Below are 23,595 nucleotides of genomic sequence, written 5' to 3' on the forward strand. Positions count from 1 at the left end.
GAGGTGGCTCACGCCTGTAATCCCAGCACTTTGAGAGGCCGAGGCAGGGGGATCACCTGAGGGTCAGGAGTTAGAGATCAGCCTGGCCAACACGGTGAAACCCCATCTTTACTTAAAATACAAAAATTAGCTGGGCGTGGTGGCAGGTGCCTTTATTCCCGCTACTAGGGAGGCTGAGGCATGAGAATCACTTGAATTCGGGAGGTGGAGGTTGCAGTGAGCCGAGATCACACCACTGCACTCCAGCCTGGGTGACAGAGTGAGACTCCGTCTCAAAAAAAAAGTGCTAAAGAGATATACATGGCCTTAAGTCAATGAGAATAACGGAGGCTGCCCCATTCCTGCCTCATCAAAATGCCTATCTCCCTTCCAGGCACAACGTTAAGGATGGAAAAGATGAGACTCTGATTCAGTTCTGGGAAATTTAAACAGGGGCTGTAGTATCCGAGGTGGGGGCAGGTCATTAGGTGGCGGCTGAAGAGTGAGGGTCCAACCTGGACCACATTCAGACTCACTGTCTCACTGTGAAGCCAAGGACTCACTCTGAGGAGCTTGCTGCAGGGAAAGTAAAGCTCTCCTCCAGGGCTAGGTGGCCCATTTTCTTCTATTAAAACAAGAAAGGCCCGGAGAAGAGAAGACTTGCTTGTACAGAATCCCTGGCCTCAGGGAGGCAGACTGCAGTTTGTTCAAGGAAGCACTTTCTTGGACAGGTCTCTGCTGTCCAGCAGGAGATAGCCACGGAGGGAGCTGATGAGGCCTCTGCGGCTCAGTCGCCCTTATAGGGCATGCCGGCCCCAGGCCCTACCTCGAAGTTGGTGTTGTTGTTATACGGGTGTTTCGACTCCCTCACTTGCACCTCCATTCCCGGCTCCTCCATGAACTGGCAGGCAGCCAGGGCCATGGTCCCCAGCATGTCCTCTCGGCAGCCCTGGAGCACTTTCTGCAGGATCTGGTGGGAAGTAGACAGACAAGGTCAGGGCCTGCTAGTGGCATCAGGAAGAAGGGACAGTTTACTTCAACCCAAGACCCACCCAAAGGTGCTGGCATCATCTTAGACCTAGGACGAGCCTCTGTGACTCCACCACCCAAAACCAACTCCACCAGCCACCTCTCACTTGACCAGGCTCTTGCTGTCAATCAGGACACTGAAGTCCTTTCAGAATGATACTGCTTAGAGGTGGTCTGAAAGAACTAACTGAACCAATCATAAAGGGTCCTGGTCCTTGAGGGAGTCCCCAGCCAAGCAGGTGGATTGGCCTATGGATAAATAATGACCACACAATGTGACGGATGCCTCGAGTGAGGTGCAGAGTTGGGAGCTCTAGGTGGCAAGAACTGGGGGAGGACACGTCTATGCAAGGGCCTAGTAGAGGCAGGTGGCTCCCTCTGTCCCTTCCGAAAGATAGATATGCTAGAGCAAGGCTGCCAGCACCTGCAGGGCTGCAAGACCGGGAAAGGACCTCGAGGTCTGGTGGTGTTCTCAGATGGGCAAAGCAAGGCTGAGAGGCCAAATGAACTTCCTCATGGACTGCGTGTGTGTGTGTGTGTGTGTGTGTGTGTGTGTAGATGGGTGAGGGACAGGATCAGAAAGGAGCTACCGAATGTGCCTCAAGATTTCTGCACTTGAAAACTGGGAAGATGGCGACAAAGCTTTCTGGTTCAGCTGGGAATTGTGCTCAGGGCCCCTGAGTTCCTCACTAGCCCAATCCTTGGGAGAGGATACAGTGGCCCTACCTTTGCTGCATTCACACCTGTCAGGGAGCTGCACAGCCACACAGGTAGCCTCGCTCCAGGAAGCACTCACTGGAGGAAGCCTGTGGGGCAGAGGAAGAACCTGGTGGGTGAGCGCAAGCTCAGTCTGCATAACTACCTTCTCCCACTCATGCTTTTCTTCCAGCTGCATGAACATATCCAAAATGTAGGTCATATGGGCAGGGCCACTGAGCTCCAGGATGTCCTCGCTCACTGGCACGTGGCTAGGCCACTCGGCGAGCAGGGATGCAAGCACGTGGCGGGCGTACAGGACAGCTGTGGCCTCGTTCACTCGGAAGAGGTAGTCCCGGACAGCCCTCTTACTCTTGCAGTTCAGCTCCTTGTGCAGGAGGGCGGCGCTCTTGCTACGGCGCTGCTTGGCATAGCTCTGCTGCAGTTCACTCTCTGTGCTGGAGATCAGCTTCTGGGTCACAGGGTTTGATTCAGCAGTGGCTTGGTCGCAGCGTGCAGGACGGGACTGCAAACCCAAGACCACCATTACAGAGGTCTAGCCTTCTTACAGTGGTGGTATGGGGTGGGGGATGGGGTGCAGATACTTTGGGTCCAAGGTCGGGTGACATACCAAGCATGGCAGGATAATCATGTCTGTATCCACAGCTTTGGCACTCTGTTCTTCCAGCCTCAGACTCTTACTGGGCTGCCACCGCTGAGCCAGGGACCGTATCCTTTCATCTGTGGTGAGCTCATCACCATCAAACCTGAAGAAGGGCAGCACAAAGTTGAGTACCAACAGTGTAGAGAGGCCAGTTTTAACCTGCACTTAAACTTGTCGGCAATGTTGATCAGAGTTGTTTTTCTGTTAGTATCAATGACATCATATTCCGTGTTTCGCCAACTGGATTCACAGCCTTCACTTATTCATGGATACAGAATGCATGTATGCTCTGTGGCAGGAGATGCAAACTCTCCTGCAAAATCCATTCTCCTTTTCTATCTTTTCCATTTTTAAAATTAATTTAAATGTTTTCATTTAAAAAATTTTTTTTAAAAATGTATTTGTTTTTTTGGAGATGATGTGTTGGAGCTATGTTGCCCAGGCTGGCCTGGAACTCCTGGGCTCAAGCGATCCTCCTGCCTCAGCCTCCCTAGTAGCTGCGATTACAGGCTCACACCACCATGCCTGGACTCCCCTTCTCTCTTTTTTAAAAAAAAATTTAACAGAGTTTAACTGAGCAAAGAGTGATCCCCGAATTGGGCAGCTCCTGAATCAGGATGGGTTCAAAGTGACTCCACTGCTGTGGCTGGAGGTTTACAAACAGAAAAAGGAAACTGACACACAGAAAACAGAAGTGAGGTACAGAAACAGCTGGAATGGTTACAGCCTGGTGTTTGCCTTATTTGAACGCAGTCTGAACAGTTGGACGACTTTGGCCAAAACTCGGTGACCCTTCTCTCTCTCTAAAGCTCCCCGAGTTTTAGCAAGAGCCACAGTCACCCAGCTAGAGACATGGTTAGCAGCTAGATGTGCTGATGCCCCTGGGTTCTGGGCAGTGCAGGTGAGCGAGATGGTGTGCCACCTCTGGAGTCTACTGGACTAATGGCGCACTCCCTTCTCCACCTCCCCTCTTTCCTCTGGGCTAGAACTGAGAGGTGGGGTGGCCGAGGGAGCTTTCTCTCCACAGATGAGAATGCTGGGATTGCTGGGTCCCTCTGTGGAGCAGAGCTGTCACCCACCCCAGACTCTGCCTACCTCTGGACTGTTATGTGAGAGAAAAACAAATTCTATCTGCCCTGATCAATTATATTTCTGGTTTCTTAGTTACAGCAGCTTAGACTGTACCCTAACTAATGCAACCCTGCTTCATCTCACAAAGGCTTTTAGGCAACATATAAGAAACTAATAAAAGAGAAACACGAAATACAAAATAAAAGAAAAATTAAATGAGAATTTACAATGAGTAAGAAGTCAAAATTAGGATACGGGGGATGGAGACTAGATTGCAGATATGTAAAGTTCTACCCAAATTAAAAAGTTGGGCCCAAAAACTAGCTCTGAACTTCCTGGCCAAGAGAAAGGGAATGTTCTTAATTTTAAAAATCTCTTGAGCAGAAGTTCCTGCTCTGTGCTATCTGCTCCCTGGGATTACACATGAGAGACATCTTGGTGCCTGCCCAATTTCTGTGTCTGTAAAATGAGTTTCCTCTCAGACGCAGACTACAAACATAAGTTTTAAAGAGGAACCAGAGCGCACTTCGAAGATGATCCAGGTAATGTAGCACAGGCCACCTCCCACCTCGCCTTACAAAGGACTAGCAACTGCTTCCCGGCCTGTCAGAGTGTTGATCGATCCAGGAGGCGCGCACCCTCCCGCCCTCACATGTTCTCTCCCTGGCCACGCTTCAGCTGCACAGAAATGTCCCTTACCTCTTCTGCACCTCCAGGAAGAAATAATCGGTCTTTTTCATCTGCAGTTCGTATATGGCCCGGAGAATGTGCAGAGGGGCGCTGAGGGCATCATGAGCCATCTGGAGGCCAGGGGAGGACGCAGACAAGACCCATCAAAAGTGCTTCAATACAGTATTGATAAACTGAACTCAAAACTGAGAAGACAATATAGCAAAAGCTGCCACAGGTTATAATTGAGGAACATTATATGGGTAGTTTAAAAAGCATATAAAATTGTGAGCACTAAAACATGGACTATAACACCTACATTACAACTGTAACTTCAAAGGAAATTATAAAACACTGAAACCCCAAAGAAATATCCTATCAACAAAATACAATGCTGATAGTAGATACTTACTCACCACATCGTATTCATGCCTAGCGTCTCCATAACTGTTTTACACTCAAGTTTGACAACTAGCACATACATGGGCACTGTATTTTCTTTTGATTTTTTTTTTTGACACAGGGTCTCACTTGGTTGCCCAGGCTGGAGTGCAGTGGTGTGATCATAGCTCATATCACTGAGTACCCAAAAGCGTAGAAAGGCAAGAGTTTTAACCTGCACTTAAACTTGTCAGCAATGTTGATCAGAGTAGTTTTTCTGTTAGTATCAATGACATTATCCTTTTCTGTATTTTGCCAACAGGATTCACAGCTTTCACTTATTCATGGATACAGAAATGCATGTATGCTCTGTGGCAGGGGATGCAAACTCTCCTGCAAAATCTGTAAACTTGAACTCCTGGCCTCAAGTGATCCTCCTGCCTCAGCCTCCTGGGTAGCCAGGACTACAGGCGCATGCCACACCTGGCTAGTCTTATTTTTTGTAGAGGCAGGGTCTTGCTAAGTTACCCAGGGTGGTCTTGAACTCCTGGCCTCAAGTGATCCTCCTGCCTCAGCCTCCCAAAGTGCTGGGATCACCGGTGTGAGCCACTGTGCCTGGCTGGGATTTGCTTTTTCTGACATTCTACGCTACATTCTGTTTACTCTTCATTTAGTCACAACTTCTGAAGCCCAAGCCCTCATCCTTTTCATATTGTTCTGAGGAAGAATAGATTACCTAGGAAAGGTAAGAGTGTATTTCTGAGAAACTATGAGGAAGGAACTATTGTATAGAGTTCAGGGACGAGCCTTAGGGCTTTAGTAAGTTCTCGAAATTCATGCAAAATTTTACATACATATTTGAATGTATATTTTATGGGGAGAGAGGACCTAAAGCTTTTGAGTTTATAACCCAAAATATTAAGAACTATTGCTGTGGGGCTTTTCTGTTCTTCTGGATCAATTCTGCACAACATAGACTGAGTCTTTAGGAAGTGAATTCTCAGGACAGCAGACGGAAGCATTTTCATGTTTAGGCTAAAACATGGCCCGGGCCAAAGAGAAGCCATCCCTCAGAAGCCCCTCCCAAGCCACAAGATGACTCAAGAACACACCAAGAAACATATTCTGGTGGGCTCATCCAGGCCCTCAAGGGGGTCCAGCTTTTTCTGCTCTGGGTCGCCAGGGCTGCTGACTGGCCGTTCCACCTCTTCCTCTCGGTCCCCTCGCTCATCCAGCTCTAGGTCTCCGTGCTCAGCCAAAGCGTTGATCTCCTTTTTTGAGGAGTACAGCATGATGGACAAAATCTACACGGAAAGAAAATCCAGCTGAATGTGAGCACTCAGTGGGCGGGAAGATGGTACAGTCCTTTAATCGTGAAAATATTGGGCCTAACTTTTTAAGACATCCGAATTTACTTGAAGAATGTGCAATTAGAAAAGAAACACGAGAGTATGTTTAATTATACTTTGTAACCGAAGAAATACTAACTGAACACTATGGGGACCTTTGTGTTTATTAACTTTCCCACAGATGGTATAAACTGCTATCATCCTTTTTAGAACTTCTTTTGGCAAAATGTAAAGAGCCAGGAAAATACTCATATGCTTTCACCCAGCAACTCATCTGTTACAAATAATGTAAAATATACAAAGTTATTTTCATAATATGCTCAGTGAAGCACTAATACCAAAAAAACTGAAAGCCACCTTCATGTATTATATGTAGCCATAAAAAATGTTATGAAAACTACATCAAAACCTAGAAAGCAGCCCACATGCCATCAATTTATTTGAATACGATGCTCAAGATGCAGTCTGGATTTACACATGCACCGCAAAATGCAGAGAAACAAAACGAGAAGGAGAAAACACACAAAATGCTAATGGCACCTGTGTTTGGAATATAGAGTTTGGAGGGTTTTTTTTTCTTTTATAAAGTTTTCTGCAATGTGATTCTAATAATAAAAAATTTTAATTTAAAATATTCTCTAAGAATAAAAGTTCAAATACTCTCCAAATTATCCATTAATACGTTTTAGCACATTTTCCTTAAACCTAACCAAATCCTCTTCTGGCAATTGAGAGCTGTTTCTGCAGGTTGCAGCCTCTGCTGGGCCGTGAATGGCTGCTCACTCTCTCCTACGCGGCGGCAGCCTTTCTTGGGCCGAAAGCTGGCACGGGGCACAAAAAGTCCACAGGGAACCACAGTAGTTCCACTAAGAAAACTCTAAGGTCTACGGGGAACAGTAATAAAATTACAATGATCAACTAAAATCCTACATACAAATAAACATAAGTGAGGACAAATTTAGAGACTGATTTTGGCTGAAAGCAACTTTAAAGGGAAATACTAATTCAAGGGTATACTTTATTACCATGATATAATGGTTAATCAAGTGTTTCCATAAAATGCTTCTCTCCCACTGTTCTTTGAACAAACATTAAATTCATTTTCCCCGACAGGGGTAGACAGGTGTCATAATCCCTATTTCCGAAAGGGAATACAGAAGCAAGGGAGTTTTCAACACTGTACTAAATGAATGTGCACAGGGCAGAAGCAACTGGAACTCGGTGATGCTTCTAACTCCTAGGCCAGTACATCTGCACCAGGAAAGAGGAGCAGGAGTCCCTCTCATCTCTTACTTCCAGGTCCCGGAGGAGCCACGTTTTACTAAAGCCAGTCCCTTTGCTGCACTTTTTCACCAGCAACTTCAGCAAATCGGTCTGAAGGAAGGTAGCATGGGTCTCTTCAAAACCGTGAGCCTGCCAAGCAGAAAAAGAATGATTTGTGACGGCTTTGGAGTGAAGAAGGTACAACCTTAGCCATAACTCAGTCTGTTCATTCACTCTTTCATTCATTCATTCATTCATTCAACACATACTTTTGAATGAAGCCTATTTTATGCCACACCCCCCTGCTCTAACTTCCAAAAGCTGTCTGGGGCTCTTTAGGCTAAAATCCAAGCCTCTGATCATGGCTGACAAAGACCTACAAGGTCCCTGCCTGCTTCTCCGGCTGTGCCCCCATTTTCCTGCATTATTCTAAAGCCTGGGAGGTGTTCTTTCTGCTCCTTGACCACCACGCTTGTTCCATTCTGAGGCCTGGAGCTTGCTACTCATTCCGCGTGGAATGATCTGTCCAGTTTTCCCAAAGCTGACTCCTCATCTATCAGTTCAAATTTTACTAGAGAAAGGCTTTTTTTGACCCACAGCAGTTTTTCTTGCAGGCTCCCTGTTGTCTCTCTTGCCGGTCAGACCACAAGCTCCAGGAGAGCAGGGACCTTCTTTCTGGCTCCAACACTACATATTCAGTTCCATCTGGCCCTTGGTGCTCAACAAATATTTGCTGAATGAAGGATTCAAAGACAGAAATTATTGCTGCCCTTAGGGAGTTTATTTTCCCTTTCCTACTACAATGTAAACAATGGAAACAGTAGCACATTGTGATAAATGTCATGAACTAAAGAAACAGCAGGCTGGGCACCATGGCTCATGCCTGTAACCCCAGCACTTCGAGAGGCAGAGGTGGAAGGATGGCTCAAGGTCAAGAGTTCAAGACCAGCCTGGGAAACATAGCAAGACCCTGTCTCTACAAAAAAAAAAAAAAAAAAAAAAAAAATTAACTGGGCATGATAGTGCATGCCGGTGGTTAGTCCCAGCTACTTGGGAGGTAGAGGCAAGAGGACCCCTTGAACCAAAGCATTTGAGGCTGCAGTGAGCCGCGATCACAGGTCTATACTCCAGCCTGGGCAACAGAGCGAGACCCCGTCTCAAACAAAGAAATGCCAGAGAAAACCCACAAACAAACAAACCAACAAAAGAAACAGCAGATGAATGGTCTCAATTCTACAACTACAAACTCCCAGGGCTGGATCAGAGCTGAAATGCCACTGAGTCCAGCTCCTGTGGTGTTGAGTGCCCTCCATGACCTCCCTATCAGTGCTTCTGCTGAACAGCCTTCAAATGAGCTCCTCCTTTCATGGATATCTCTGTTGGGAAGATGATCCTAAAAGTGAGCTGACATATGTTTCCTTGAAAGATCATTCCTCCCAAGCACTGCCTCTCAGGTATCGGAAAATCTCATAAGTCAGCTGCTCATCTCCATGCCAAATATTGCCCAGCTTTTTTTTTTTTTTTTTTTTCCAGATGGAGTCTCGCTCTGTCACCCAGGCTGGAGTGCAATGGCATGATCTAGGCTCACTACAACCTCTGCCACCCAGGTTCAAGTGATTCTCAAGCCTCAGCCTTCCGAGTAGCTGGGATTACAGGCACTTACCATCACACCTGGCTAATTTTTTGTATTTTTAGTAGAGATGGAGTTTTGCCATGTTGCCCAGGCTGTTCTTGAACTCCTGAGCTCAGGCAATCCGCCTGCCTTGGCCTCCCAAAGTGCCAGGATTACTGCTGTGAGCCATTGCACCCGGCCATCGCCCAGCTTTTCAACTTGTCTACCTCCTTCCACCCCAATTGTCAAACCTGTTGCTCATCCCCTAGGAGGCTAGCTCCCTCTATTCTTCCCTTCAACATCTATGATGAAGCACAGGAATTGTCATTTAGAGAGGAAAGCAAGAAACTTTTCAGTCAATTTTTCTTCTCATCGGACAAAGTTGTGTTCCCATGAAGTAGTAGTATCAGATTCCTTGAAACAATGGAAAACAGAGAAGCCAACTATCAGGATAATTGTGTCTCCTTTTTGAAGTTATCTGTGCGCAAGGCCCACGCATTTCTAAAAATAATCAAGATCCTATGGTTTATCATCCATCGAAATCAGATGGCATTTCCTCCTAGTTAATCCCCACGCAGATGTCAAATTATAGCCAGATCCACTGCCAAATGGAGAAGCTCACCATTACCTTTAGTGTTTTATACAATCCTTTGAGGGCCAGGGACAGGACCCAAGTTGCTTCCACTGCCTCAGGACAATGGCTGTCCATGCTGCTTTGCAGAAGGTGACTGGCGATAAAGGCAAAGTGCTGGGAGTATTGGCTCAGCTGGGCCTGAGAGTCACCACATTCTTGTCCTCCTCCCTTCTGGACCAGCTGGTAGTCCTTCACTGAAGGGTGACATCAGGCAGAAAAAGAAAGGCACAAAAAGTACAGTTCATGCTTCCAGCAGCTATTTCTTCCATAGTAACATGCCTTACTAAAGTAGGGACTGCAGAAACACAAATCTCCCGGGCTCAGTCTTAGCCAATAAAGCCAGCTTGGACGTAAACACAAAAATAGTAATGGCTACCTATCCATCAAGCAACTGAGTGGGACAATTTGCATTCTTACTATTGTGCATAAGCAGGCCATCTCCACAGGTGTTAACAAAAGTTCTTAAAGATAGCATATATGAGGCCGGACGTGGTGGCTCACGCCTGTAATCCCAGCACTTTGGGAGGCCAAGGTGGGTGGATCACTTGAGGTCAGGAGTTCAAGACTAGCTTGGTCAACATGGCAAAACCCCGTCTAAAAATACAAAAATTAACTAGGTGTGGTGGCACACGCTTGTGATCCCAGCTACTCAGGAGGCTGAGGCAGGAGAATCACTTGAACTTGGGAGGTGGAGGTTGCGGTGAGCCAAGATTGTGCCATTGCATTCCAGCCTGGGTGACAGAGCCAGACTCCGTCTCAAAAAAAAAAAAAAAAAAAAAAAAAAATTAGTATACATGAGATTTCCGTTTCCAAACAAGACAGAACAAGAGAGACTGGATTTACTCTCCCACCTTAAACAACCAAAACACTGAAAAAACATGAAACAACAGCTTGCAGATATTGGGCAAAAGGTAGTATAGGACTATGATCCCTGAGAGAAGGGATATAAACTAGATCAGCCCTCCAGTAGCACCAGCTATCTGCAGATGATTTCCAAGATGCAAAGTGGGAAGCAAACATCCAGGCAGAATCCAGCAGTCTCAATGAATTAAAGAAACAGAGATCAGAGTTCAGGGAGGTCAAGGCAGCTAGAATGTACAGGGCAGAATATCAGAGCAGGGAGATGCAGAGAGAGAGGGGTGGGTTGGGGAGAGCTCTCCGGAGATCCACAGAGTCACTCATAAGTCTGTGGCTGCATACTGACCTGCACATTTCTGTGAAAGGAAACTATCTGGGGCAGGAGAAAGAGCTACAGTAGACAGAACAATTCCTGGAGCTCACAGAGAGCTGGGAATACTTTGTCTTTCCAACAGTGAGAGTGGAAGTGTCCTGGTGGAGATGGGGGTGGGGGCAGAAAAAATATTTGAATGCATAATGGTCAAAAATTTTCCAAATTTGATGAAAACTGTATATCTAAGGAGCTCAATAAACACCTAAGCAGAAGAAACATAAGGAAAATCATGTCAAGCCACATGCATAATTGAATTGCTAAAAATATAGCCAGAGGAAAAAGAGACATTACAAAAATGCAGCGTAAGAAGAATGACAGCTGACTTCATCCCAGAATCTACACAAGCCAGAAGACAACAGACCAACATCTTTTTTTTTTGAGACGGAGTTTTTGTGCTTGTCACCCAGGCTGGAGTACAATGACGTGATCTTGGCTGACTGCAACCTCCACCTCCCAGGTTCAAGTGATTCTCCTACCTTGGCCTCAACTAGCTGGGATTACAGGTGTCCACCACCACGCCCAGATATTTTTGTATTTTTAGTAGAGACGGGGTTTTACCATGCTGGCCAGGCTGGTCTTAAACTCCTGACCTCAGGTTATCCGCCTGCCTCGGCCTCCCAAAGTGCTGGGATTACAGGTGTGAGCCACCACACCCAGCCTTTAAAGTATTTAAAGTACATCTTTAAAGTATTTGCTAAGATAAAACTCAGCTTAGAATTTTTTACCTGGCAAAATTATCTTTCAAAGATGAAGTAAAAAAAAGTCCCCTAGGCAAACTGAGAGATTATGTCATGGCAGACCTGCACTACAAATAATGTTCAGTGCAGTTTTTCAGGTCCCCCCCAAAACTAAAAAAGATCCCAGATGGAAAACTGAATCTTTACAAAGGAATGAAGAGCACTAGAAATGAAAAATATATGGCTAAATATAAAAGCTAATGTTTTCTCATTTTAAAATCTCTTGAAATCTCTCTCTCTCTTGTTTTTGGGGGGGTGGTAGAAGACAGGGTCTTGCTGTGTTGCCCAGGCTGGCACTAAATTCCTGGCTTCAAGCTTTGTGATCCTCCTGCCTTGCCTCCCAAAGTGCTGAGATTACAGGTATAAGCCCTATGCACCCAGCAATAACTCACTTTTTTTTTTTTTTTTTGAGAGAAGTCTCGCTCTTGTCTCCCAGGCTGGAGCGCAATGGCATGATCTTGGCTCACTGCAACCTCCGCCTCCCTGGTTCAAGTGATTCTCCTGCCTCAGCCTCCCTAGCAGTTGGGATTACAGGCACGCACCACCACATGTGGCTAATTTTTGTATTTTTAGTAGAGACAGGGTTTCACCATGTTGGCCAGGCTAGTCTCAAACTCCTGACCTCAGGTGATCAGCCCGCCTCGGCTTCCCAAAGTGCTGGGATTACAGGCATGAGCCACTGTGCCCCACCTTTTTTTTTTTTTTTTTTTTTTTAAAGAGACAGGCTCTTGCTCTGTCACCTAGGCTAGAGTGCAGTGGCATGATCATAGCTCACTGCAGCCTTGATCTCCTGGGCTCAAGTGATCCTCCTGCCTCTGCATCCAAAGCAGCTGGGATTACAGGTGTGTGTCACCACACCTGGCTTTCTAAAAAATTATTTTTAGTAGAGATGGGGTCTAGCTATGCTGCCCAGGCTGGCCCCAAACTCCTGGCCTCATCATCATCTATTTATTTATTTTTGTAGAGATAGAATTTTGCTATGTTGCCCAGGTTGATCTCAAACTCCTATCCACCAGTCATCTTCCCACCTCACTCAGCCTCTCAGAGTGCTGGGTTATTTTGTTTTTCTTAATGATTTCATTTTATTTCCACTATTGGCTCTTTATCTTTTTGGGTTTTGTTGTGGTTGCTCTAGGGTTTACAGTAGTGTACCTTCAAATAATTTCTTAAATGTTGTTCTAGGGTTTACACTGAATGCCTTTAATTTATCATAGTCTACCTTCAGATAATATTATACCATTGCACATATAGTGTCAGAACATTACAACATTTTCCACTCCATTCTTTGTGCTGTTACACATTTTACTTCTATATGACATAAATCTCATAATACATTACATTTTTTTGCTTCAAAAAGTGAGATACTGGCCAGGCATGGTGGTTCACACCTGTAATCCCAGCAATTTGGGAGGCCAAGGCAGGTGGATCACCTGAGTCAGGAGTTCAAGATCAGCCTGGCCAACATGACGAAACCCTATCTCTACTAAAAATACAAAAATTAGCTGGATGTAGTGGCAGATGCCTGTAATCCCAGCTACTTGGGAGGCTGAGGCAGAATTGTTTGAACCCGGGAGGTGGAGGTTGCAGTGAGCCAAGATCACACCACTGCACTCCAGCCTGGGTGATGGAGTAAGACTCTGTCTCCAAAAAAAAAAAAAAAAAAAAAAAATTCCTAAATTCTACCATCTTGATAACTGCAATAAATGTAAGTGGTCTAAACACATCAATTAAAAGACAGGGATTATCAGATTGGATTTTTAAAAAAAAGACAAGAAATCCACTTTAAATGTAAAGACACAGGCAGGTTAAAGTGAAAAGATGTGAAACCCATGGATATGAAGGGCCAAGAGTATTTTTGATTTGAGGTTGGCTGAGCCTCTGGATGCAAAACCCACAGATATGAACAGCCAACTATAAGGGACCCATCCACGAATTTTGCTATCTGTGGGGAGTCCTGGAACCAATCCTCTGAGGATACTGAAGGATGACTATTCTATGCAAATGCTATTTTTAAAAATGCAAGAGAGACTATATAAATATTAGATTTCAGAATGAGGAATATCATTAGGGATAAAAAAGGGATATTTCATAAGAAAAAGAGAAACATACAATTACAGTTAGAAACTTCTATAGTCCTCTCTCACGAATCATTAGAACAAATAGATAAAACATCAGTAAGGGCACAGAAGACTTTTGAATAACATTATCCATTGACTTGACCTAATTAACATCAATAGGATACTCCACCAACAACATAGTACACATGCATTCTCTTCAAGTGTACATGGAACCTTCATGAAAACAGACCTAATTTTGGACAATAAAACAAATTGTAACGATATTCATAATAGGACTGAACTAATTAAAAATATGCTCTCTGACCACAAGGGAATTAAACCTGAAATCAACAACCAAACGATATCTGGAATATCCCCCAAATATTAAGAAACTAAACATCAAACTTTTAAATAATCCACAGAGCAAAGAAAAAAAAAATCACAAGATAAATTGGAAAACATATTGTGACCTAAATAAAAATGATAATATATCATAAAAAAAACTGTGAGATGTTCCTACTGAATCCAAGGGACACCGAAAAAGAAAAAAAATAGTGGATGTGGCTAAAGTCATACTTAAAAGGAAATGCACAACGTTAAAATTCTTCTATTGCCAAGGAAGAAAGGTCTCAAATCAGTGATGGCTCCTACCTTAAGAAACCTGTAATCCCAGCACTTTGGAAGGCTGAGGCAGGTGGATCACTGAGGTCAGGAGTTCGAGACCAGCCTGACCAACATGGTAAACTCTGTCTCTACTAAAAATACAAAAATTAGCCAGGCATGGTGGCATGTGCCTGTAATCTCAGCTCCTCAGGAGGCTGAGGCAGGAGAATCACTTGAACCCAGGAGGCAGAGGTTGCAGTGAGCTGAGATCGTGCCATTGCACTCCAGCCTGGGCAACAAGAGCCAAACTCCATCTCAAAAAAAAAAAAAAAAAAAAAGAGAGAGAAACCAGAAAAGCAGCCAGGTATGGTAACTCATGCCTGTTATCCCAGCACTTTGGGAGGCTAAGGCAGGGGGATCACTTGAGCCCAGTAGTTTGAGATCAGCCTGGGCCACATGGTGAGATCTTGTCTATTAAAAAAAAAAAAAAGAAAGAAACCGGAAAAGCAGTAACAACACATTAAACACAAAGCCAGAAGAAATAAGGAAATTTATCTGGGCAGTAATCAAAGAAACAGCAAACAGAAATAAAAGAAAAATGAATGACACCAAAGTTGGTCCTTTGAAAAGATCAAATAACTTGACAGATCTCTGGCTAGACTATGTAGGAAACAAAAAGAGAAGACATAAATTGCCACATTCAGAAAATAAGAGAAGATGGCTAATACCCCAATATGCCAGGCTGAGAAATTAAAGAAACCTAAATTTATTCTCTAAATAAACTGAATGATGTACCATGCACTCAATATAGAAGTCCCTGACTTACAATGGTTCAACATAATGATTTTTCAACCTTTATAATGGGTTTATCAGGACATAACCCCATTATAAACTGAAGAACATCTGTCTGGTTTATCGTCCCAAATTAATCTATAGATTCGATGCAATGCCAATCAAAATCCCAGAAGGCCATATACTTTTTTGAGACAGGGTCTTGCTCTGTTGCCCAGGCTATAGTGGAGATCACAGCTCACTGCAGGTGATCCTCCCACATCAGCCTCCCAAGTAGCTGGGACTACAGCATGCCACCACGCCTGGCTACTTATTTTATTTTATGTAGTGATGGGGGTCTCTACAAAGCACTGGGATTTCAGGTGTGAGCCACTGCTCCTGGCTCCTGCAGGCTCTTTTATAGAAACTGATAGAAACTCTTTTATAGAAGCTGATTCTAAAATTTACACAGAGAGGCAAAGAAACTAGAAGAGTCAAACAATTCTGAAAAAGAGCAAAGCTAAAAGACCTGATTTCAAAATTTTATACAAATTTAAAATAGTCTGGCCAGATGCGGTTGCTCATGCCTGTAATCCCAGCACTTCGGGAGGCCGAGACAGGTGGATCACTTGAGGTTGGGAGTTTGAGACCAGCCTGGCCAACATGGTGAAACCCCATCTCTACTAAAAATACAAACGTTAGGCTGGGCGCAGTGGCTCACGCGTGTAATCCCAGAACTTTGGGAGGCCGAGGCGGGCAGATCACCTGAGGTCAGGAGTTTGAGACCAGCCTGGCCAATAGGGTGAAATCTCGTCTCTACTAAAAATACAAAAAATTAGCCAAGTGTGGTGGTATGTGCCTGTAATCCCAACTACTTGGAAGGCTGAGGCAGGAGAATCGCCGGAACCCAGGAGGCGGAGGTTGCAGTGAGCTGAGATCGTGTCACCGCACTCCAGCATGGGCAACAGAGTGAGACTTGGTCTCAAAGATAAATAAATAAATAAATAAATAAATTTACAATAGTAAAAAAAGTGTAGTACTGAAGTAAGGACATATAGATTAATGAAACATAATAGAATCCATAAATAGACAGTGTGTGTCAATTTTCAACAAGATTCCAAGATAATTCGACGGAGAAAGGATGGCCTGTTCAACAAATGGTCCTGGATCAACTGGATGTTCATATGCAAAAGAAAAGATCTTAGACATTTACATACACGAAAACAGCACAGACACTGCCTAATGCTGACGCTGAGTGAAAATGCAGATTGCTTCACAAGCAGAACTGGGAATGTAATGGGTAGATACTCCAGATTGCCTGGGGCTTGGCAAACTAAGTCAAAAGGGCATTTGTGATGTAATACTTTCAATGCTACACTGATAAAACAAAATGGAAAGTTACATGAATGCTAATACAATTATTTTACGTGCTGCCACCTGACTCCATGTAGTCACCTGACTCCGTAATATGTTTAAATTACCCATAGAAAGCAAATGACACCAGCAAATGGAGAAATTAAATGTTCAGAACCTATATATCTAGCCAACCAAAAAACACAGAGCCATATACACAAAAAGACAGCATGGAAAGGGGCCTTTGAAATTATCCCAATTCAACACATCATTTCAGAGATAAGGAAAAAGAAGCTCGGGGAGCTATAACTTGCTCTTAAAAAAAATCACATGCAGGCCAAGTGCCAAGGTAATTTCATTGATTTTAGGGTACGTGGGGATTAGGCATTTTTCTTCCATTCTTAGAAAAAAATAATTATGCATGGTACCTGTTTTCCTCTTCCGAGTTTTGACATCAACAATCACAGCCCTGTTCTTCTCAGTGAAGTGCTTCAAGATGATCACATTATGGGGTTCATTGGCATTATCCATATAAACGCAGCGGGTTCCCACACAGAGGACCTAGAACGTGGTAGACAGAGACAGAAAGGCAACTCAAACATGGAGACAAGAAAGAATTCTTAGGCATAAGCCCAGCCCCCTTTGATTGTGCCTCTGATTTCAACAAGCACGCAAGGATAGGGATCTTCTCATTTCTAAGTCCAAAGAGTCTGGCACAGGCTGGCACAGAATTGGTTTAAGTCCTTGCTGGATAAGGCCATGTTTTTACAGCCCCCTTTGTCCTATCAGTTGAGGGACATGAAGATTAGAAATAAGGTCAAGATGAATGCCAAAATGAAAGACAATTTTCTTTGAAGTTCTTTGTAATTTGATATATTACAGTTACCTATTATTCAAAGCCAAATACTGGCTAATAAATGAGTCAAATGTTTAACCGTTAAAAATGCAGGTTGAATAAACCATCCCATAATCTTGACAATACTTCAATACTGTGAAAGCAAGGTGTACAGGCAAAGGAAAAAGCTTCCAAAGAGATCTATGCCTATATATCCAGAAGCCACAGAGGCTTTGGTGTGTATAGTGAAGACTGGAAGGAGTGACCAGGCCCTCAGGCCTTCAGAGTGTGGTACCTGGGGGAAGCCAACCAGCACGAGCAGGGTGAAGATGTTGGTGTGCTTCAGCTGGAATGGCAGCTGCTTGATGCAGTGGTCTGTGAAGGTGGCAATGACATCACGCCACAGTGGGGCACTGTTGAGTGACCGCAGGATCTCTGCCATGGAGCACGCCCAGTCCAAGCCCACCCGGCTGGAAGGCAAGAGCTCCATTAGGGGCAGTACACAGGGCTCCAAACTCAACTCATTAGAGCTCACTACACTCCAAGGCAGACCCAGAGGCCTTCAAAGAGCCATTCATTAACTAGCTTAAAAACTACCAGAATGATGCTTTTCGTATAATGGTGAGCAAAAAAGCAAACAAAATCAAGACTTGTTACTTATATACTCACCCTACGGCTATGTTTCCAAAAATCTCTATAAAAATCACCTGTGTGTGTGCACATGCACACTCATATTCAAACACAGAAGAAAAACTTACAAGAAAATGTAGTGAGATACCACTAGACGTATTAAAATGGTACAAGTCAGGGTGACTTTTTTCCTTCTTTTATCATTTTTTTGAGATGGAGTCTTGCTCTGTCATCCAGGCTGGGGTGTAATGGTGCAATCTCTGCTGACCGTAACCTCCGCCTCCTGAGTTCAAGTGAGTCTCCTGCCTCAGCTTCCAGAGTAGCTGGGATTACAGGCACACGCCACCATGCCCGGCTAATTTTCTTTGTATTTTTAGTAGAGACAGGTTTTCACTATGTTGGCCAGGCTGGTCTCGAACTCCTGACCTCGTGATCCACCCGCCTCAGCCTCCCAAAGTGCTGGGATTACAGATGTAAGCCACCGTGCCCAGCTTATTCCTTCATTTCTGTTTTCCAAATTTGGTGTTGTGGTTATGTTACTTTTATAACGAAAATACATTTATTTGCTTCAACCTCAAGGCCCACACTTACTGCTCGTAAAAAACAGAATATGCCTCATTAGAGAGTTGAATCAGCAGCCAGCGTTGAGACTGCTCAGCTGTTTTAACGTTGGTGTTAAGCACAGTTTTAATGTGGGTTGACAGCATTGCTCATGAACCTAATTGTATTTCCACAAAACTCTCAGACAACAGAACTGTAGCACACTGAAATTAATCAACAGCCAGACCTTCAACTTAAACAAATAAACACCAAGGTGGGATAGAGGGCAGGTGGTTAGAGGAGTGAGGACCAAGGCTACCTGTCCAGACACACAGCTCCCAGGCTAAAGAGCAGGTGGGTGGTTTTCCAGCCATCTGGCACAATGGAACTGTCCCCTGCAGCAAACAGGTTGTGTTTGGCTGAGAGGACTTTGATCACTGCGGCGTCTACCTCTGCTGGCAAAAGACGGATAATTAACTGGCCGAGAAGACCCAGGGTGAGATGGTAGGTTTCATTCAGGTGGCCTGCGTTTGAGATGACAACCTGAAACATGAGTGGAAGGACGTGCTCCAGGTCTATCAGGGGAACTGTGGGGCCCTGCCAAGAGAGGGAGAGAAATCTGTTCAGTACAAAATCCACATAACCAAACCTGCTAAATATTATATCTCCCTCCTACCTTATTTACAACTGGCCTAGTGCTAACGGAATCATGCTGTAGCTTTCATAAATGCCATATGTATAATCACTTACAAAATAAACATCCTCAGCTCTCATCTTACAATCCTACTTCTAATATTTCTTTACCCTGAAAAAGAAACTTAAAATACTTGGTTTCCCCCTCACCTTTCAAAATGTCCATTGTAAAATAATTTAAATAATTCAGAAACACGCAAAAGTTAAAGCTCCCCTAAATCCCCTCACCGCAACCATGGCCAGGAGATAACAACTGTTAAGTTTGATGAACAGTCTTTCAACCTTTTTCTATGCATATTTACACGATATATGTAAAATAGGCCGGGCGTAGTGACTCACACCTGTAATCCCAGCACTTTGGGAGGCCAAGGCGGGAGAGTCACTTGAGCCCAGGAGTTCAAGACCAGCCTGGGCAATGTAGTGAGACCCTGTATCTACAAAAAATACAAAAAATTAGCCAGGCATGGTGGTACGTGCCTGTAGTCCCAGCTACTTGGGAGGCTGAGGTGAGAGGATTGCTTGAGCCCAGGAGGTGGAGGTTGCAGTGAGCCATGGTCATGCCAACTGCACTCCTGCCTGGGTAACAGAGTTAGATTCCGTCTCAAAAAACAAACAACATGTCTGTGTATATATATATATTTGGGTATGTATGTATATGTAAAATAAATATAAAATTTTAAATAGTTGTTTTTCTTTCTTTAAATAGTGTCGTGCAACTTATTAATACTTTGTTTCTAGTTCTTCATTATTATAAAAACCATTCAGCTAAACGGCCTGGTACAAATATTTCTATACTTATACCATTTGTTATTTTCCACAGGAAAAAAATGCACAAAACTGAAGAAAGCTTTTACAATGTCTGAGTTGTTATCCTCAGTATGATTCAAGAGGGCACCATATACATAGTATGAAAACAAAGCAATCAAAGAACAAAAAGTTCTTGGAAATAAAAAGTGATTCTCAAGAAGGCGTCTTTCTGACACGGCAGCCTGGTAGGGGTGTCACAGTCCAAGAAGAACTCAGAAGGCATCTAGGCAGGGGGTTGGTCTGGTGGAGGCCACATGGTGTCAGAACCCAAGCAGGGTATGGAATTTCCATGGAGAAGGCCTGGCAGGGGAGTCAGAGCACAGGTGGGTGAGGAAGTCACCCAAGCCCAGGAATGCCCAGGCCTCTGGAGTTGGAGCTTGGGCTCCGAGTGAGGCGAAGAGGGCAAAAACACAGAAGGGCAGCCTGATGTGAGTGTCCGAACCTAAGTGGAGAGGTGAGGGCATCTGTGCGGGGAGTTCACCCTCACACAGGGGCTCAGAGTCCAAACAGCATAAGAAGAGTGTTGCCACTGAGTAGCAGCCTGTTGTGGGTGAGGGTGGTCTCACTGCAAGGGGGCAACCTGGATTAGAGAGACAGACCCATGTGTGGTGGGGAGGTATCCATGTCAACAGTCCACTGCAATCTCAGCACTTTGGGAGGCTGAGGCAGGGGGATTACCTGAGGTCAGGAGTTCAAGGCCAGCCTGGCCAACATGGTGAAACTCTGTCCCTACCAAACATATAAAAATTAGCCGGGTGTAGTGGTGGGCGCCTGTAATTCCAGCTACTCAGGAGGCTGAGACAGGAGAATCGCTTGAACCAGGGAGGCAGAGGTTGCAGTGAGCCGAGATTGCACCACTGCACTACAGCCTGTCCAAAAAAAAAAAAGAGTTGAAACAAGGAGAGGAGGACACCTCAAAAGAAGAATAGCAGCAGAGATGGGAGACTGATCCAGTAGGTAATTATATGAAGGATGATGGGATCCAGGATTTTCACCGTTAAAGACTGGATTCTTTAAATCAGGGTTTCTCAACCTCAGTGCTACTGAAATTTAGGTCTGATAATTCTCATGTGTGTGGTGGGTAAGTGGCACCTGTGCATTTAAAAATGTTTAGCAGCATCCCTATAGTCTAGACTCCACTAGAATTCCAGGAGCATTCCCTGAGTTGTGGCAGTCAAAAATGTCTCAAGGCATTGTCAAATAGCCATATTGGATACCTTCAGTTTGAGAATCACTGCTCTAAGGCCGGGCACGGTGGCTCACGCCTGTAATCCCAGCACTTTGGGAGGCCGAGGTGGGTGGATCACCTGAGGTCAAGAGTTCAAGACCAGCCTGGCCAACATGGTGAAACCTCATCTCTACTAATACAAAAATTAGCCAGGCGTGGTGGCACATGCCTGTAATCCCAGCTACTAGGAAGGCTGAGGCAGGAGAATCACTTGAACCCACGAGGCGGAGGTTGCAGTGAGCAGAGATTGCGCCACTGCACACCAGCTTGAGCGACAAGAGGGAAACTCCGTCCTCAAAAAAAAAAAAAAGAGAATCACCGCTCTAAATAAATATATAGAGTACACACACACTCTCTCTCTCTCTCTTCCCCCGCACTGGGAAGACTTGGGAGCAGTGACATCCTGTTAGCAATGAACCCATCTAGTGCTCAAGCCATTTCTAAATACTATCCTCTACCAAAAGGAATGAGGTCACCTTAGAGAAATGGCTGATTCTAGGGCTAGGGGAGGGAGAATTTAAGAAGTGCCTGAAATGATGGGGATATGTCAAAAGGACATAGAAGTCAGCGTGAATGGGTTCCCACTGGTCAAAATAAGTAATCAGAATAATGGATTATAGCTCATGGAGTAAAACAGGAAATCATGAACCCATACTGATATCACTAACTAAATAAATAAATTGTTTGATGAGAAACAGAATATTTACATAGTTTCAAAGACTCTCCCCACTAAATATTTACTAATAACAAAAGGGGAAAGATTATGGTAGAAAAGGCTAATGGACACCACTTAATCCAGTGATCAAAGTAAACATGATCAGTAATGAAATACGTCAAAACTGTGTTCCACCTGACAGGCTGCAATGAGAATGCAGCATCTCATCTGTGATTTTCCTGCCCAAGAGGCAAAGCCTGAATCTAATTATAAGGAGACATCTGATAACTCCAACCCCAAAGAGGAGGACATTCTACACAATAGGTGGCCTGTGATCTTCAAAAGCGTCATGATCATGAAAGAAAAGACTGATAACTGTTGAAGACTAAAGGTGATTAAAAGACATGACAACAAACTGCTACACGTTCATTTTTTTTTTTTTTTTTAAGAGACAGAGTCTTACCCTGTTGCCCAAATTGGAATGCAGAGGTGAAACACCTTGGCTCCCTATGACCTCGACCTCCTGGGCTCGACTGATCCTCCTGCCTCAGCCTCCCAAGTAGCTGAGACTACAGGTGTGTGCCACCATGCCTGGTTAATTTTTCTATTTTTTTGTAGATAGAGTCTTGCTATGTTTCCCAGGGTAGTCTCGAACTCCTGGGTTCAAGCAACCCTCCTACTTGGTCTCCCAAAGTGCTGGGATTACAGATTCAAGGCACTGTGCCTGGCCTATACATTAATTCTGATCCTCCTGCCATAAAAGACACTTTTGGAGCAAACTAGTGAAACTTGAATAGGGAGTAAGCATTAGATGGCAGCAATGTACTGATGTTAATTTCTCTGACTTTGATGACTGCTGTCTGGTTACACAGGAGAATCTCCTTGTTTGCAGAAAACACACACTAACATATTTAGAAGTAATATGGCATGAACTTGGCAACTTTCAGGCACAAAATTATTTGTATAGTAATTTTAACTTTTACATAAGTTTGTAATTATTTCTAAATTTGAGAGCATATGGAGCAAATAAAGCTTTCATGTGCTGCCATGGGAGTGTGAACCGGTACAAACATTGCAGAAACTGTTTGGCAGGGAGTCTGAACTGGTACAAACACGGCAGAAACTGTTTGGCAGGCCAAGTTCGGCCTGCATTCAGATGCTCATCAAAAGCCACAGACAGGTGTGCTCATAGTACCGTCTGGAGTAATTTCCAGTTTAGAAACACTCAACAATAGTAACGTGAACTTTAAAATTATGGCATATTCATATAATGGAATTCTGGATAACAGTGAAAATGAATAAAGGAAACTAATCACAATAACATGGATGCATCTCACAAACATAATGTTGAGCAGAAGAAGCCAGACACAGGCCGGGCGCAGCGGCTCACGCCTGTCATTCCAGCACTTTGGGTCATTCCAGCACCCATCGAGGTGGTGCTGGAGGCCACCTGGAGGCCAGGAGTTCAAGACCAGCCTGGCCAACATGGTGAAACCCTGGCTCTACTCAAAATATAAAAATTAGCTGGGTGTGGTGGCACATTCCTGTAGTCCCAGCTACTTGGGAGGCTGAGGCACGAGAAATCACTTGAACCCGGGCGGCAGAGGCTGCAGTGAACCGAGATTGCTCCACTGCACTCCAGCCTGGGCAACAGAGCAAGACTCTGTCTTAAAAAAAAAAAAACCACAAAAAAACACCACCACCAGGCAAGAGGAATGCAGCAACTTACTCCAGCTGTACAAAGTTTCAAAACAAGCAAAACTAACCTATGGTGACAGAGGTCTTTTTATTACTGGGTTGTAAGAGTTCTTTATATATTCCTTATAGGACTCTATCTAGGCACTTTTTACACTAAAATAAAACTAATAATTTGCCCTCCAAAGTGCCTGCTAAAAAAAAGATTATTAGGGGAAAATAACCTCAGTGGTGATTTTTAAAAGTCAACTTAATGAAATCTCTCAGAACAAGAGAGAAACATGAAAAATACGACCAAACTGAAGAAAAGATGGAGGGTAGATTCAAGGGGTCCATCCTGGCCAGGCGCAGTGGCTCACGCCTGTAATTCCAGCACTTTGGGAGGCCAAGGTGGGCAGACTGCTTGAGCCCGG

At 44.3% G+C, this 23,595-nt stretch overlaps 1 protein-coding gene across 1 annotated transcript in view; it reads right to left on the minus strand.

Annotated features, from left to right (window-relative positions):
- ZZEF1 (zinc finger ZZ-type and EF-hand domain containing 1) overlaps positions 1 to 23,595 on the minus strand; it is a 137,884-nt gene that overhangs the window by 11,027 nt on the left and 103,262 nt on the right. Inside the window, exons 40-49 of the mRNA XM_054459311.2 lie at positions 18,424 to 18,701; positions 17,230 to 17,404; positions 16,528 to 16,660; positions 9,342 to 9,541; positions 7,132 to 7,251; positions 5,602 to 5,793; positions 4,139 to 4,239; positions 2,336 to 2,471; positions 1,871 to 2,230; positions 806 to 949 (exon numbers count right to left, since the gene is read on the minus strand). Coding sequence (XP_054315286.2) covers positions 806 to 949; positions 1,871 to 2,230; positions 2,336 to 2,471; positions 4,139 to 4,239; positions 5,602 to 5,793; positions 7,132 to 7,251; positions 9,342 to 9,541; positions 16,528 to 16,660; positions 17,230 to 17,404; positions 18,424 to 18,701 — 1,839 coding nt within the window. The remainder of the gene's footprint in view (positions 1 to 805; positions 950 to 1,870; positions 2,231 to 2,335; positions 2,472 to 4,138; positions 4,240 to 5,601; positions 5,794 to 7,131; positions 7,252 to 9,341; positions 9,542 to 16,527; positions 16,661 to 17,229; positions 17,405 to 18,423; positions 18,702 to 23,595) is intronic.

Source organism: Pongo pygmaeus, chromosome 19 (assembly GCF_028885625.2).
Source record: "Pongo pygmaeus isolate AG05252 chromosome 19, NHGRI_mPonPyg2-v2.0_pri, whole genome shotgun sequence".
Lineage (NCBI taxonomy): Eukaryota > Metazoa > Chordata > Mammalia > Primates > Hominidae > Pongo > Pongo pygmaeus.